Genomic DNA, 16428 nt, shown 5'->3' with positions numbered 1-16428 from the left:
CAAAATGAAGGTCAGCATTATGGGACTTGCTGCTATCAACTAGTTTTATAACCCCGAAGACACATGTGAAGTTTCAAATCAATATCTGCATTAGTTTTGGAGATAGTAACTTGCATGTAAAACTTCAACCAAAATTTTTTAAGTCTAAAAGGGGGCATAATCTGCTCAAAATACATGTCAGAGTTATGGGTCTTGACCCAGTGAGGTTGGTAATTGATCTAAAAAAAGAAAAAAATAAGTTTCAAATCTATATGCCTTTTAGAAATAGCTGTATGCACTTGCACGCAAAACTTTGTTTTGGAGATAGTAACTTGCATGTAAAACTTTAACCAAAATTTTCTTAGTCCAAAAGGGGGCATAATTTGCTCAAAATACATGTCAGAGTTATGGGACTTGACCCAAAGAGGTTGGTAATTGACCTAGAAAAAGAAAAAATAAGTTTCAAAGCTATATGCCTTTAATTGATGGCTGTATGTACTTGCATGCAAAAACTTAACCAAGGTGTGACGCCGACACCAGGGTGAGTAGAATAGCTAGAATATTCTTTGAATAGTCAAGCTAAAAACACAGAATGTATAGTCTTATATATTACACAAAAGTCAAAATAATAAAGTTTGGGAAATACATGGATTTGCAGCTAAATAGAAGAAACAAGAGGGCCAAGATGGCCCTAGGTCGCTCACCTAAGAAACACACCATAACAGTGTTAAACATGTTTAACCTAGTGATTTCATGGAAACAAATATTCTGATCAATTTTCATTAAGACTGGACCAAAAACTTGGTCTTTTGAGATTAAACAAGTGTTTTCTTAGATATAACCTAGTGACCTAGTTTTTGACCCAAGATGACCCATGTTCAAACTCGACCTAGATTTTATCAAGGTAATCATTCTGACCAAAATTCATGAAGATCAATTGCAAAATACAGCCTCTATCACATACACAAGTTTTTTCTTTGATTTGACCAAGTGTCCTAGTTTTTGACCTCAGATCACCCATATTCAAACTCAACCTAGATTTCATTAAGGCAATCATCCTGACCAAATTTCATAAAAAAAATTGAAAAATACAGTCTCTATTGCATACACAAGATTTTTCTTTAATTTGACCTAGTGACCTAGTTTTTGAACCTAGATGACCCATTTTCGAACTCGACCTAGATTTCATCAAGGCAAACATCCTGACCAAATTTCATAAAAATCAATTGAGAAATACAGTCTCTATTTCATACACAAGTTTTTTCTTTAATTTGACCTAGTGACCTAGTTTTTGACCTCAGATAACCCATATTCAAACTCGACCTAGATTTTATCAAGGCAATCACTCTGACCAAATTTCATGAAGATCAATTGAAAAATACAGCCTCTATTGCATATACAATGTTTTTCTTCGATTTGACCTAGTGACCTAGTTTTTGACCCCAGATGACCCATTTTCAAACTCGGCCTAGATTTTATCAAGGTTAACATTCTGGCTAAATTTCATGAAGATCAGTTGAAAAATACAGCCTCTATTGCATACACAAGGTTTTTCTTTGATTTGACCTAGTGACCTAGTTTTTGACCCCAGATGACCCATTTTCGAACTCGGCCTAGATTTCATCAAGGTAATCATTCTGACTAAAATTCATGAAGATTAATTGAAAAATACAGCCCCTATCGCATACACAAGGTTTTTTCTTGATTTGACCTAGTGACCTAGTTTTTGACCCCAGATGACCCATTTTCGAACTCGGCCTAGACTTCATCAAGGTAATCATTCTGACCACAATTCATGAAGATCAATTGAAAAATACAGCCCCTATCGCATACACAAAGTTTTTCCTTGATTTGACCTAGTGACCTAGTTTTTGACCCCAGATGACCCATTTTCAAACTCTGCCTAGATTTCATCAAGGTAATCATTCTGACCATATTTCATGAAGATCAGTTGAAAAATACAGCCTCTATCGCATACACAAGCTAAATGCTGACGGACGACAGACGACAGACAGACGCCGGACATCGAGCGATCAGAAAAACTCACCTGAGCATTGCTCAGGTGACCTAAAAAGAGAGGCAATAATGTGGTATTACAACATGCATACACTTACTTGACACGACATGTGAATTAATTATTTTATACATTGGCCTCAATAAATTAATTCCTTAAATGTGAACATTTTTTTTACTCCTTCATTTTTTTTCCTGTCGTACGTAACAAATCAAAAGGTGATAAGATGTTATAAACTATACATAAAACAGGGAAGTAGGAAAGCTTTAAGAATAATTTATTTACATTTTTATAGTTAAATGTTCATATAAGTAGACATTTTCTCCAAAATCAATCACCTCTTAAACATTTTGGTTGTTTCATTAATATACAGTTTGATTTAAATCAAGATCCATTATTTTACATGCAACAGGTATGTGAGTACTACTATACATGTACAATTTGTTATTATATTTGGGAAAACTTAAAGAATATTTTAACTGAAATCACAGCTATTTTGTTTTCATTGTAACATTTAAACGGACTTTCTTGCCATTTTACTGGCTTGATGTTATTTCAATTCATCATATATAGAAAACAATATTTTTCCTTAAATCAATTAAATTCTTAATCCATGAAATTGAAAGAACATGTAAATGTAACAAGATTGCCAACACAGTCAATTAATTTTTATGTTTAAAACATTCCATTTTATTAAACAATCATACACTAAATCCGAACAGAACAACAACACAAACAGACTTTAAAAAATTAAATCTAACTTGTTTTTAAATAATAATATAAGAACATGCATGCTTAGGGACATATAAACATAAAACGAAACAAATAATGGCTACCTTTGTCTTTTTCTCTCGCTGAAAGATGTGTGGTCAAAAATAGTTTGTGTAAAAAAAATCAGAGTACAGGAATAAAGTAAAACTTAGCAAAAAGATAGAAAGAAATACGTGAACAGCTTAAATATGTGAAATGAAATCTACCACATAAAATAATAAACCACTTTTAAGCAACTGCAAACATTGCAGAGATATATTAATTTGCTTTAAAGCTTGGAGAAATGTGAAAAGAAATACCAAATAAAACACCAAAGAATACATTAAATAATTCGTAACAATTACTTTTTTAAAATTGGGAAAAATGTTAAAAAAGAAATACAACATTAATAAACCACAAAACAAAATCATAATAACATTGATATAAATTTGGACACAAGCTGCCACATCAAGAAAAAGCCCAAATCACTTTTGAAACAAGAGGGCCCTATATCGCTCACCTGAGTAGAGTTGCTTGCTTGAACAAATTTCTTAGCTAAAGCTTTAAGATGTAGGCCTTCTGGTTTATTTTTAGCAAATTTATGAAGATTTCCCTATGCAAGATCAAGTAACCCTGGGGCTGGGTCAATTTGACCCTGGGGGGTCAAGATTTGAACAAATTTTGTAGAGTTCCACTAGGCAATACTACATGTCAAATATCTAAGCTCTAGGCCTTCTGTGTTTTTTTTTTTATAGAAAATTTTAAAGATTTTTCTATGTACAATCAAGTAACCCAATGGGGCTGAGCCAATCTGACCCCGGGGGTCATGATTTGAACAAATTTTGTAGAAGTCCACTAGGCAATGCTACATGTCAAATATCTAAGCTCTAGGGCTTCTGGTTTTTGAGAAGAAGATTTTTTAAGATTTTCCTATGTAAAATCAAGTGACCCCGGTGGCGGGGCCAATTTTGACCCCGAGGGTCATGATTTAAACAAATTTTGTAGAGGTCCACTAGGCAATGCTACATGTGAAATATCTAAGCTCTAGGCCTTCTTATTTATTTTTAGAATTTTTTTTGAAGATTTTCATATGTAAAATCAAGTGACCCCTGGGGAAGGGTCAATTTTGACCCCAGGGTCATGATTTGAACAACTTAAGTAGAGGTCCACTAGGCAATGCTACAGGTCAAATATCTAAGCTCCAGGGCTTATGCTTTTTGAGAAGAAGATTTTTTAAGATTTTCCTATGTAAAATCAAGTAACCCCTGGGGCGGGGTCAATTTTGACCCCGGGGTCATGATTTGAACAAACTTGGTAGAGGTCCTCTAGGCAATGCTTCACACCATATATCTAAGCTCTAGGGCTTCTGGTTTTTTAGAAGAAGATTTTTTAAGATTTTCCTATGTAAAATCAAGTGACCCCTGGGGCGGGGTCAATTTTGACCCTGGGGGTCACGATTTAAACAAATTTTGTAGAGGTTCACTAGGCAATGCTACATGTCAAATATCTAAGCTCTAGGCCTTCTGGTTTATTTTTAGAAAGTTTTTGAAGATTTTCATATGTAAAATCAAGTGACCCCTGGGGCGGGGTCAATTTTGACCCGGAGGTCATGATTTGAACAACTTTAGTAGAGATCCACTAGGCAATGCTACAGGTCAAATATCTAAGCTCTAGGGCTTCTGCTTTTTGAGAAGAAGGTTTTTTAAGATTTTCCTATGTAAAATCAAGTGACCCCTGGGGTGGAGTCAATTTTGACCCCGGGGTCATGATTTGAAAAAATTTGGTAGAGGTCCACTAGGCAATGCTTCACACCACATATCTTAGCTCTAGGGCTTCTGGTTCTTGAGAAGTAGATTTTTAAAGTTTTTCCTTTCGGTTGCCATGGCAACAAGAGTGCTCCATGGAATTCAATTCTTTGAATAATTTTGAAAGGGGGCCACCCAAGGATCATTCCTGTGAAGTTTGGTGTAATTCTGCCCAGTGGTTTTCAAGAAGAAGATTTTTTTACAAATTGTTGACGGACGACGCACGACGGACAACGGACATCAAGCGGTCACAATAGCTCACCTTGTCACTTCGTGACAGGTGAGCTAAAAACCTAGCCTATAAGGAACTGAAGCAATAACTTGTCTAAACAAATATGTGTCTATTTCTTAAGCACATTTGCTGATCATTTTTTTCTAAGTCCATAAATGTTTATTGTGTAACATGAAAAAAGACGGACAATCATAGAATTTTTGCATACCTCATCGGATGCCATTTCCATGAAGTTATTGAGGGCTTTTTCCACATTGCCCTTCTGTTTGGTAGCTATCAATGCCATGTTTTCCAAGTACTTGGGTCTCTGCTCTCCAGGTTTAGGTTTCAATTCCTACAAATATAGTAAGCTTGTTTCAGTATCTCAGTATGTTTAAGTGCGTAAATGTCAGCCGCTAAGTGTTAAGTAGCTATTACTTTCAATGACTTTACAGAACATTTTTTTTTGGTATTTTTAAAACCTCAAACTTTATTTCAAACTTGGAAGGGCAGTTGTACTGTAGTGGATAAGGTGCTGGTCTAGTGGATAAGGTGTTGGTCACTTAACCTGGAGGCAATAGGTTTGAGCTAAAACAGCATTTTCTAAGATGCTGCCTTTTCAGTGTTTTACCAGGTAGAAAACCTGTGAATGGTTTAGACAAACTAAAAGCTGCCTTTACAATGAATCTAAAATATATGGTAAAGAAACATAGCTTTCAATAATTCTATATTTATTAGCTTCCAGACACTTTTTAAAAACTATGGCAGGTTTACCTTAAGTAATTTCTCTGCAGTTCGTACAGCCATCTGCTCACTATCTGCTTTCTCTCTACTCTCACTGGTTGTGCTGGAAATAAACAGAACAATATGACAAGTAGAGTATGACTTCCAAAATGGTGTCACTTAAATGAAAGGATGAACTGATACATATTAAACTGTCATAGCACAACAAGAGGGCATGAAGGCCCTGTATCGCTCACCTGACCTACTGACCTAAAGATCATCAAGATAAACATTCTGACCAAGTTTCATTAAGATTTGGTCATAAATGTGGCCTCTAAAGTGTTAACTAGCTATTCCTTTGATTTGACCCCATGACCTAGGTTTTGACCAGACATGACCCAGACTCGAACTTGACCTAAAGATCATCAAGTTTAACATTCTGACTAAGTTTCATGAAGATACAGTCATAAATGTGGCCTCTAGAGTGTTTACAAGCTTTTCCTTTGATTTGATCTAGTGACCTAGTTTTTGACCCCACCTGACCTAGATTTAAACTTGATCTAAAGATCATCAAGATAAACATTCTTACCAAGTTTCATTAAGATATGGTCATAAATGTGGCCTCTAAAATGGTAACTAGCTTTTCCTTTGATTTGACCCCGTGACCTAGTTTTTGAAACCCAAATGACCCAGATTCGAACTTGACCTAAAGATCATCAAGATTAACATTCTGACTAAGTTTCATGAAGATACAGTCATATATGTGGCCTCTAGAGTGTTAACAAGATTTTCCTTTGACTTGACCTAGTGACCTAGTTTTTGACCCACCTGACCCAGATTTGAACTTGACCTATAGATCATTAAGATTAACATTCTGACCAAGTTTCATTAAGATATGGTCATAAATGTGGCCTCTACAGTATTAACTAGCTTTTCCTTTGATTTGACCTGGTGACCTAGTTTTTGATCCTTCATGACCCAGATTCAACCTGAACCTTGAGACCATAAAGATTAACATTCTGACCAAGATTCATGAAGATACAGCCATAAATGTGGCCTCTACAGTGTTAACAAGCTTTTCCTTTGATTTGACCTCGTGACCTAGTTTTTGACCCCAGATGACCCAATATCGAATGCGTCCAAGATTTTATTGAGGGTAACATTCTGACCAAATTTCATTAAGATTGGGCAAAAAATGTGACCTCTAGAGTGTTAACAAGCTTTTCCTATGATTTGACCTCGTGACCTAGTTTTTGACCCCAGATGACCAAATATTGAACTCGCCCAAGATTTTATCGAGGGTAACATTCTGACCAAGTTTCATCAAGATTGGGCCAAAATTGTGACCTCTAGAGTGTTAAAAGTCAAACTGTTGACGACGGATGGACGGACGACTGACGGACAGACGACGACGGACACAGGGCTATCAAAAAAGCTCACCTTTCGTGCTCAGGTGAGCTAAAAACAAAATCAGACTTTTAAAAGCTAAATTTTCAATTTGCTTGAATTCACAGAAATAATTTCAGTTTTTCACAAAAGTTGGCTTGACAGTACAGTGCAACCTCTGTAGAGCAACACCCTTATTGACTGTTATGTAGAGGTTATTGTTCTGGAAAGGTAAATTTGATAGTTTATTTCAGCTTAGGGAAATTTTGATGATGTTGTTATACAGAGGTTTTTGCTTAACAGAGGGTCGCTTTGGAGAGGTTGTACTGTAGTTCATGAATCTGGATCCTGTGTAACATACCTAGTTTCTCCCTCCACACTCTCAAATGCCTCTCCTCCTATGGTGTCACTATCGGGGTTCAAACATATCTCCACCATGTTGTATGTGGCAAGATTGCCCCAGTCAGAGTCCTTCCTGGCCATGTTAAACAACTTGAGAGCTGAGGTGGGGTTGCCTGTGTACCTAAATGTAACAAAGAGGTCCTGTACTTACATTGTGACACATAAAATATACTCAAAGATATCTTAATTGTGCTTTTTAAAGTTCTACAGATATTTCAATTCTTCATGTCAGTGTAAACAATCATATGTTTATGAAATTTTAATCTATCTAGCAGATGTATAACAGCATTTATGATCATTTTACCATTTACACTTATAACTTCTTATATATATTCTATGTTGTACTGTTTACAACAAGAGCTGTCACTACTGGTAACAAATGCCCCCAAAGCGTGCCCAAGAATGCTACAGTTGTATGCGCAAAAAAAATTCACACATAATTTCGTGACCTTGACCTAAGAGGCCCAGGTCATAAGCGTGACACACCTTCTCAATATGGTTAACATTTGTGTCAAATTATTTTCAAATCCTTTAGAAAGATGGCAGAGTGATGGGCCAGACAAGAAACACGTTTGACTTCTAAGTGTGACCTTGACCTTGTAGCTTGGGGTCTGGGTCTTGTGCATGACACGTCGTCTCATTATGGTAAACATTTCTGCCCAGTTATTTGAATATCTCTTCATGGATGGCAGAATTATGGACCGGATACGAAACAGACCATGATAACCTTTGACCTCTAAGTGTGACCTTGACCTTGGAGCTAGGGATCTGACAAGAATTTACCAAACACACGCATGGACACCTTCAGGAGCATAAAAAACTGCAAGACTTCACAAAAATACTGACATAAAATAAAGGATTATTTGTCATTCTTTTGTAATGAGTAAACAAAAATGGTACTGAACTGGAGCAACAACACCACTCAACAAACACTTTCAAAATACATCTGTGATAAGTAAATAATTTAATTCTGATTTGTTAAAGTTCAAAAATGTTACATAAATTATATTTACCATTCAAATAGACCCTTGCAGTAGTTAAATCCTGCCTCTACTTTAGCCCTGGGAGACGCATTTTCTGCTAAATCTAAAAACTTGGGTACTTCCTCCAACTTTCCAGCTCGTCTCATCAGATCTACCAGTCTTGATAAGGCCTCATAATTATCTAAAATAGATAAAATGAAATAAGGACTAATCACATTTTGATTAAGCAGTTTCACAAATAATTTGAATATATGTATGTACAATTTGTAAAAAAAATAATTTTCTTCAGCTATATTTGTTACCAGACGTGAGACCTTAAAAGTTGGACATATATGTTAAACCACCAATCTGCCTATATATATGATAAAGCATGTACCGAAATTTTCAAAATTTAAAAGAATAAAAATAACTTGATTTTAAAATGGTAAAAATGAAATTTAAAGCCCCTGAACTGTTAATCCATTTCATTGATACCTTGGGTATTTTCTATTCTGAGTAAAGTGCAAATTATGGACTTTAAATGAAATCTGTCTTAGGAGTATTGCACTCATCTCTCAAAAAATGATTGTTTATTGAAAGTACAAAGAAAGACAATAGCTCTGTAAAGTAGCATTTTTTGAACTGTCTCAAGATTTTTTTCACGATAAAATAATTATTATATATTGTGTATTTCTTTCTCCAGACATGTATCTGTCAACTCTCAAAAATATCTTACCAGCTTTATATTGAAGTAACTGTTGGAAATGGAACATGGCCGAGTCATACTCATTCTTCCTGAACATCAAATCTGCCAACATCTGTAAGCATAATGAAACAATTCGGGTCTAAATGGTCTTGTTTGTAGAAAGTTATGTTGATATTGGCAACTATTTACAAAACACTTATGATGATAAATCACTGGCAAGCAGCAGTTCCATTCTGGTGCTACATATGGTCAAGGTTAATCTCTACCAATTTGCTAACAGCTTAATTTTGTTACAACTAATAATACATAACGATTATTTAGGTGTGAATTAATGAAATGAAGGAAGCAAGCTTTAGCAGTGGAGCAACTATTACAAAGGGAGCAGCTATCAGCAAGGAAGCAGCTATTAACAGCAAAGGAGTAGCTATCAGCAGTGGAACAACTATCAGCAAAGGAGCAGCTATCAACAGTGAAGCAGCTATCAGCTAGGGAACAGCTATCAGCAATGGAGCAGATATCAGCAAAAGAGCAGCTGTCAGTGAGGGAGAAGCTATCAACAGCAGAGCAGCTTTCAGCAAGGGAGAAGCAAGGAAGCAGCTATCAGCAAAGAAGCAACTTCACAGTGAAGCTGCTATCAGCAAGGGAGCAGCTATGCTATCAGCAATGGAGCAGATATCAACAACAGAGCAGCTATCAGTGAGGGAGAAGCTATCAGCAACAGAGCAGCTATCAGCAAGGAAGCAGTTATCAGCAAGGGAGCAACCATCAGCAAGGGAGTAGCTATCAGCAAGGGAGTAACTATAAGCAGCAGAGCAGCTATCAGCAAGGAAGTAGCTATCAGCAAGGAAGCAATTATCAGCAAGGGAGTAGCTATCAGCAAGGGAGTAACTATAAGCAGCAGAGCAGCTATCAGCAAGGGAACAACTATCAGCAAGGGAGTAACTATCAGCAAGGCAGTAGCTATCAGCAAGGGAGTAACTACAAGCAGCAGAGCAGCTATCAGCAAGGGAGTAACTATAAGCAGCAGAGCAGCTATCAGCAAGGAAGCAGCTATCAGCAAGGGAGCAACTATCAGCAAGGGAGTGACTATAAGCAGCAGAGCAGCTATCAGCAAGGAAGCGGCTATCAGCAAGGGGGTAACTATCAGCAAGGGAGTAGCTATCAGCAAGGGAGTAACTTTAAGCAGCAGAGCAGCTATCAGCAAGGGAGTAGCTATCAGCAAGGGAGTAACTATAAGCAGCAGAGCAGCTATCAGCAAGGGAATAACTATAAGCAGCAGAGTAGCTATCAGCAAGGGAGTAACTATAAGCAGCAGAGTAGCTATCAGCAAGGGAGTAACTATAAGCAGCAGAGTAGCTATCGACAAGGAAGCAGTGATCAGCAAGAGAGTAGCTATCAGCAGCAGAGCAGCTATTAGCAAGAAAGCAGCTATCAGCAGCAGAGTAGCTATCTGCAAGGAAGCAGCTATCAGCAAGGGAGCAGTATAAGCATAGAAGTAGCTATCAGCAGCAGAGCAGTTATCAGTATCAGTGCAGCTATAAACAAGAGTACCGCCTTGCGGGTGCTGACGCTCATCTGATTTTTTTGTATAATAGAAATATTGTCCTACCCATGATTTTCTAAGTCTAAAAAGGGCCATCATTCTTGCAAACAGCAGGACAGAGTTATGTTTCTTGATGTACAGCATCCGCTTATGATGGTGAAAAACTGTTGCAAGTTTTGAAGCAATAGCTTTGATAGTTTATGAGAAAAGTTGACTTAAACATAATACTCAACCAAGAAAATGATTTTCTAAGTCCAAAAGGGGCAATACTTATTGCAAAAAGCAGGATGGACTTACGTTGCTTGCTGTACAGGGTCAGCTTGTGATGGTGAACAAGTGTTGCAAGTTTCAAAGCAATAGCTTTGATAGTTTAAGAGAAAAAGTTGACCTAAACATAAAACTTAACCAAGAAATCTGATATTTTCTAAGTCCAAAAGGGGCCATAAATCTTGCAAAAAGCAGGATGGAGTTATGTTTCTTGATGTACAGGGTCAGCTTATGATGGTGAAAAAGTGTTGCAAGTTTTAAAGCAATAGCTTTGATAGTTTAGGAGAAAAGCTGACCTAAACATAAAACTTAACCAAGAAAACTGATTTTCTAAGTCCAAAAGGGGCAATAATTCTTGCAAAAAGCAGGATGGAGTTATGTTTCTTGATGTACAGGGTCAGCTTATGATGGTGAACAAGCGTTGCAAGTTTCAAAGCAATAGCTTTGATAGTTTAGGAGAAAAGTTGACCTAAACATAAAACTTAACCAAGAAATCTGATATTTTCTAAGTCCAAAAGGGGCCATAAATCTTGCAAAAAGCAGGATGGAGTTATGTTTCTTGCGATACAGGGTCAGCTTATGATGGTGAACAAGTGTTCCAAGTTTCAAAGCAATAGCTTTGATAGTTTAGGAGAAAAGCTGACCTAAACATAAAACTTAACCAGGCAACGCCGATGCCGACACCGATCAAGTGATGACAATAACTCATCATTTTTTTTCAAAAAATCAGATGAGCTAAAAAGGCGCAACTATAAGCACTTACATCCAAACCAAGCCCAGTTAAGTAAATATTATAACTTTTACAAGGTCAATGTGATTTTGGGGCAATTCTCTAATACATGTACATATGTTAAAAGTTCTCTATTTTATTTATTTAGAAATAAACATAGGACATAAAATAGGTCAATGAATATCTATATACTAGGGTCTTTCATATAGCACAACATACTTTACAGGTGACATTTTCATTAGTCTATATGAAAATTTTAGAGACTTTGAAATAACATTCAATTTCTACTATAAGCAAAATCAAGTAACTTTTTTACAATTTTGTACCTGTATATAAAATAAACAAGAAACGCGGCAATGCCACGAAACCAGGTTTTCAACACTTTTCATAAGAATAAAAAAGTATACTGAATCACAGTGCACCACTTTAAAGCACAACCCTAACCCTAACCCTAAACCCTAACCCTAACCTAACCCTAACCCTATTTTTAGTAACAATGACCTTGACCTTGATCCCAGAAATCCCAAAATCAATCCCCAAGCTACAACTTTATATAAGTTTTCTATACACCAAGTTTCATCATGATAGCTCATTCCTAAGTTAAGTTATTGACCGGAAACCCTTTTTCTATTTTAAGTAACAATGACCTTGACCTTGACCCCAGAAACCCCAAAATCAATCCCAGCCTTTGTCTTGATATAATCTACATACATACCAAGTTTATTCAAATATCTTTACCGAAACAAAAGTTATTGACCGGAAACACCAGTTTGATGCCGCCCATCCGCCAACCCGCCCGACCAACGACATATCCCAATCTAATATTACTCAGGTTTTCATTGAAAACCTGGTTAATAAATACTGTAGAGATACATGTGACAAAAAGAGTGCCAGCCTGTCACAAAATACGCCCGTCTAAACATCCACTTACGTAAATTCTAAGGCCATAATCCAAGAGTGCCTGGGTTGATTTGGGTGGTTATCGAACTTGGCCTAGACATTATGCCCAAAAACATTGTCACCAGGTTTGGTGAAGATCGGATGAAAACGGTTTGACTTAAGGTGGACAAGGCTAAACTGGCAGTTTTTGAGTAATTCAAGGGACATAAACTAAGAGTGCCTTGGGCGATTTGGGTGATTATCAAACTTGACCCAGATATTATGACCACAAAAACTGTCAGCAAGTTTGGTGAAGATCTTTGGTGAAAACTGTTTGAATTAGAAAGCGGACATTCTTTTGGACGCAACCCGCCATGGGTGTTCACATAATACATACCACTCTTTCTGAGGCAGGCATATAAAAACTGAGGCCCTTCTTATGCATAATTTTATTTTGCCTAAGACATTGGCTATAAAGGTCTGGCTGGGTCAAATCATAATTTAAACACCAGGTGCAAAACTTTGATGACTCTTGGTCAAATACTTTTTGAGATCTACACAACACGATTTCAGACTGACAAACGGATCGAAGATTGAGGCAACTCTAAGTAACCCCCATGCCCAAACATTTTTGGGGCACAACAATTGTATGGACAACTATATTTCCTAGTAGAATCAGTACTGAACTCTCAACTAGGTGGAAAACACTCAAGAGCATCTCAGAAATTTCCAGAGCCCAGCTCTGAATTTGAACCTAGACTTCTGGACTGACAGTTATGTGTGATACCACTAAACCACTGGTCCAATTAGATAATAACATTAATGCTGATATTGAAAATTTGTGTACATAAAACAGACTTTGGATTATCATATGACTATCTGTCACCTTAAATATCAACCTCTGTGATGACGCTTTAGATAAATTAATGTGTTAATTAAATTTATCTCTGGGAGATTAAAATTATTTAAAATAAATTGCACAAAACATTGAGAAAAAAAAATGGCATCTAAGGGGATGAATTTTAGTGCCTCTCAGACTCAAGATTCCGATGAAATAAAAGAAATGCACTGCGAGGAATGTGACAAACATTTATCAAAATATGTGCCTGCAGAAGGATTCTGTGTGGACTGCTGTGTATACATGTATGGGCAGCAATTACCGCCAAAATTAGTAAATATACAATCCATTCATAAACAAGTCAGTCAGTGCAGTGCATTTCAACGCCGCCTAGTCTAAAACTCCATCCCGTCCAATAAATTTGCATTCAGCAAATTGTATTTTGAAACCATTTAATACGAAACTTCATTCCATCTATCTAAACATGGAACGATGCATTGAAAAACTTGTTGCGATGCACTGTAATATGAAATCATCCAACAAAATATGATACCATGCAGCTCAATGTGAAGCCGTTTAACGAAACACGAGTACGTGCATTGTAAAAGGTTGATAAGACTATCAGTTCATAAGTTTGCCCTGTTACAAATATAGATTCTGGATCAGTTTTACATAAGAATATCTTAAAATTTGTCCATTTAATTTCACACTGTTCCTGCGATTTATCTGAATATCCAATAGGGACCTTTTTTTCATGAAACATCTTTCTTCTTAGTTTAAACTTCGTCAGAAGTATACTTTGTGAAACGGACTCAGTAATAGAAATAATATGACAAAATTAACAAACATTAAAAATTTCCCGAGTTAATTAATTATTAATCATATAAATAAATGTTAACACGTTTATGTTTTTAGACAGTATGTCAAAATCACATGTACTTCACTGTACAGTGCAATGTTTGTTTGTTGTTGTTTTTTTCGGGGTTTCGGGCGGGTGGGGGAAGATCTTATGCCATTTTTAAACAGTATTTCATTTAAGTTGGGCAGTCAGTTTCCTAGACTTCATACGACCTGTAAGGGGATTTGTGAACCGAGCGAGCGTAGCAGATACTTGTATGAAATCCAGGAAACTGACTGTCCAACTTAGATGAAATACTGTTTAAAAATGGCATAAGATCTTCTTCTTCTGCCCACCCCCCCCCCCCCCCCGCACCCCCCGAAAAAAGAACAACAAACAAACAAACATTGCACTGTACAGTTAAGTACATGTGATTTTGACATACTGTCTAAAGACATAAACATGTTAACAATGTTTATGATATTCTTATGTAAAACTGATCCAGAATCTATATTTATAACAGGGCAAACTTATGAACTGATAGTCTTATCAACATTTTACAATGCACATACTCGTGTTTCGTTAAACAGCTTCACATTTGGCTACATGGTATCAAATTTTGATACGCCACTCCAAATCACACAACACGGTTTCAGTATGCATTAGACGGTGCCAAGCTTTAATGAATTGTTTCATTTTACACTGCACGAACTCATGTTGCGTTAAACGTCTTCACACTGGACTGCATGGCATCAAGTTTTTATACACCGCTCTTAATTACACAAAGCGGTTTCAATATGCACTAGACGGCGTCAAGTTGTAATAAATCATTTCATTTTACACTGCACGTACTCATGTTGTGTTTAACGGCTTCACATTGAGCTACATGGTATCATATTTTGTTGGATGATTTCATATTACAGTGCATCGCAACAAGTTTTTCAATGCATCGTTCCATGTTTAGATGGATGGAATGAAGTTTTGTATTAAATGGTTTCAAAATACAAATTTATTGGATGGGATGGAGTTTTAGACTAGACGGCATTGAAATGCACTGCACTGACTGACTTGTTTATGAATGGATTGTATATTTACTAATTTTGGCGGTTACCGCCGCCCATATACATGTGTGATATGTGCATTATGTATCATGGAAGATATATGCAGCAACATAACCTCAAGGATAAATACACCATGCCTCAAGATTTCTGTTTTGAAAAGTGCTCTGTTCATTCAAACAAACTCATCAAATTTTATTGTGAAAAATTTGCTTGTTGCGAATGCAGAAAACATAACCATCCAAACTGCCAAACAATTAGACATTTACCCACACTTGTTCAGGGAGCTGATCAAAGTAAGGAATTAACAGACCTTATAAATGACATGGACAATATCTCAGCAGATTTCCACAAAACAAAGAAGCAACTCCAATCAAATCTTGAATACATAACTTCACAAGAAACCTCTGAAAAGTTAAAATTTATCAATCATAAAGATAAACTTGTACCTAGCTATAGTAAACAACAGAAAGACATCATTGACAACTTTGATAAGAAAATGGAGGAAACCATTTCCATACTGAAGAGAGAAAGACTGGAGTTGGTTGAAGAACTGTCTAAAAAGAAGAGAAATTTTGAGATTTAACTTAATAATGCTGAAAAAGATATTACAAAGAAAAATAGAAAACTCAAAGAACATGAAAGAAAGATATGCGAACAGTGACCAGAAAAATCTGGATTCACTGATGAAAGACACATCAACCTTGATAGATGAACTGAAAACATCATCAAATGATCTTATACAAAAACAAAACTTAGGGCAAAAGTGTCATTTATTTATTGTGATGAAAAAAGCAAAAGAAAATAAAAGAAATCTGAGGAAGTATGTAAGTGAGATAAAAAAAAAGATATGCTCTGGACAAAGTCATTCTCGAGTTTGACCTTTGATCTCTAAGTGTGAACTTGACCTTAGACCTAGGGACCTGGTTCTTGCGCATGACACTCCACCTCATGATGGTAAACAATTGTGCCAAATTTCATAAAATCCCTCCATGCATGAAGAAGATATACTCCGGATAAAGTCTGTGGACGCCGCCCGACCGCCTGCCCATCAGGGGCGTTCCCATACTATGTCCTGTTTTTCAAACAGGCGTATAAAAAAGGGAAGTGCCAAAAAAAAACAAGAGCACAGCAATGCAGAGCAATATACACAAAGCAAAATCATATATGACCTTTGATCCCTAAGTGTGACCTTCACCTTGAAGCGAGTCATCCTAAACATGGGCTCTGCACATTGTTTCGGTGTGGTGAACATTTGTGCCAAATTTCTTTGAAATCCTTGAAGAGGTTCTTTGAGAGTTACAGAGCGGACACTAAACAAACTGATATGACCTTTG

General features: G+C 36.5%; 1 protein-coding gene across 5 annotated transcripts in view; it reads right to left on the bottom strand.

The window, feature by feature from the left end:
• LOC123561348 (tetratricopeptide repeat protein 21B-like) overlaps nucleotides 1–16428 on the bottom strand; it is a 102912-nt gene that overhangs the window by 8681 nt on the left and 77803 nt on the right. For 3 of the 5 annotated variants that reach the window (XM_053553289.1, XM_053553290.1, XM_053553292.1), the window contains 6 exons: nucleotides 8969–9050; nucleotides 8284–8434; nucleotides 7230–7391; nucleotides 5534–5606; nucleotides 4989–5114; nucleotides 2830–2847 (listed from right to left, as the gene is read on the bottom strand). In XM_053553289.1, coding sequence (XP_053409264.1) covers nucleotides 2830–2847; nucleotides 4989–5114; nucleotides 5534–5606; nucleotides 7230–7391; nucleotides 8284–8434; nucleotides 8969–9050 — 612 coding nt within the window. The remainder of the gene's footprint in view (nucleotides 1–2829; nucleotides 2848–4988; nucleotides 5115–5533; nucleotides 5607–7229; nucleotides 7392–8283; nucleotides 8435–8968; nucleotides 9051–16428) is intronic. The other 2 variants (XM_053553291.1, XM_053553293.1) reach the window with 1 other exon arrangement.

The sequence above is a fragment of the Mercenaria mercenaria genome, chromosome 10 (genome assembly GCF_021730395.1).
Source record: "Mercenaria mercenaria strain notata chromosome 10, MADL_Memer_1, whole genome shotgun sequence".
Lineage (NCBI taxonomy): Eukaryota > Metazoa > Mollusca > Bivalvia > Venerida > Veneridae > Mercenaria > Mercenaria mercenaria.
Note: the sequence above shows the minus strand (reverse complement) of the source record. Positions and strands in the feature narration are given on the sequence as shown.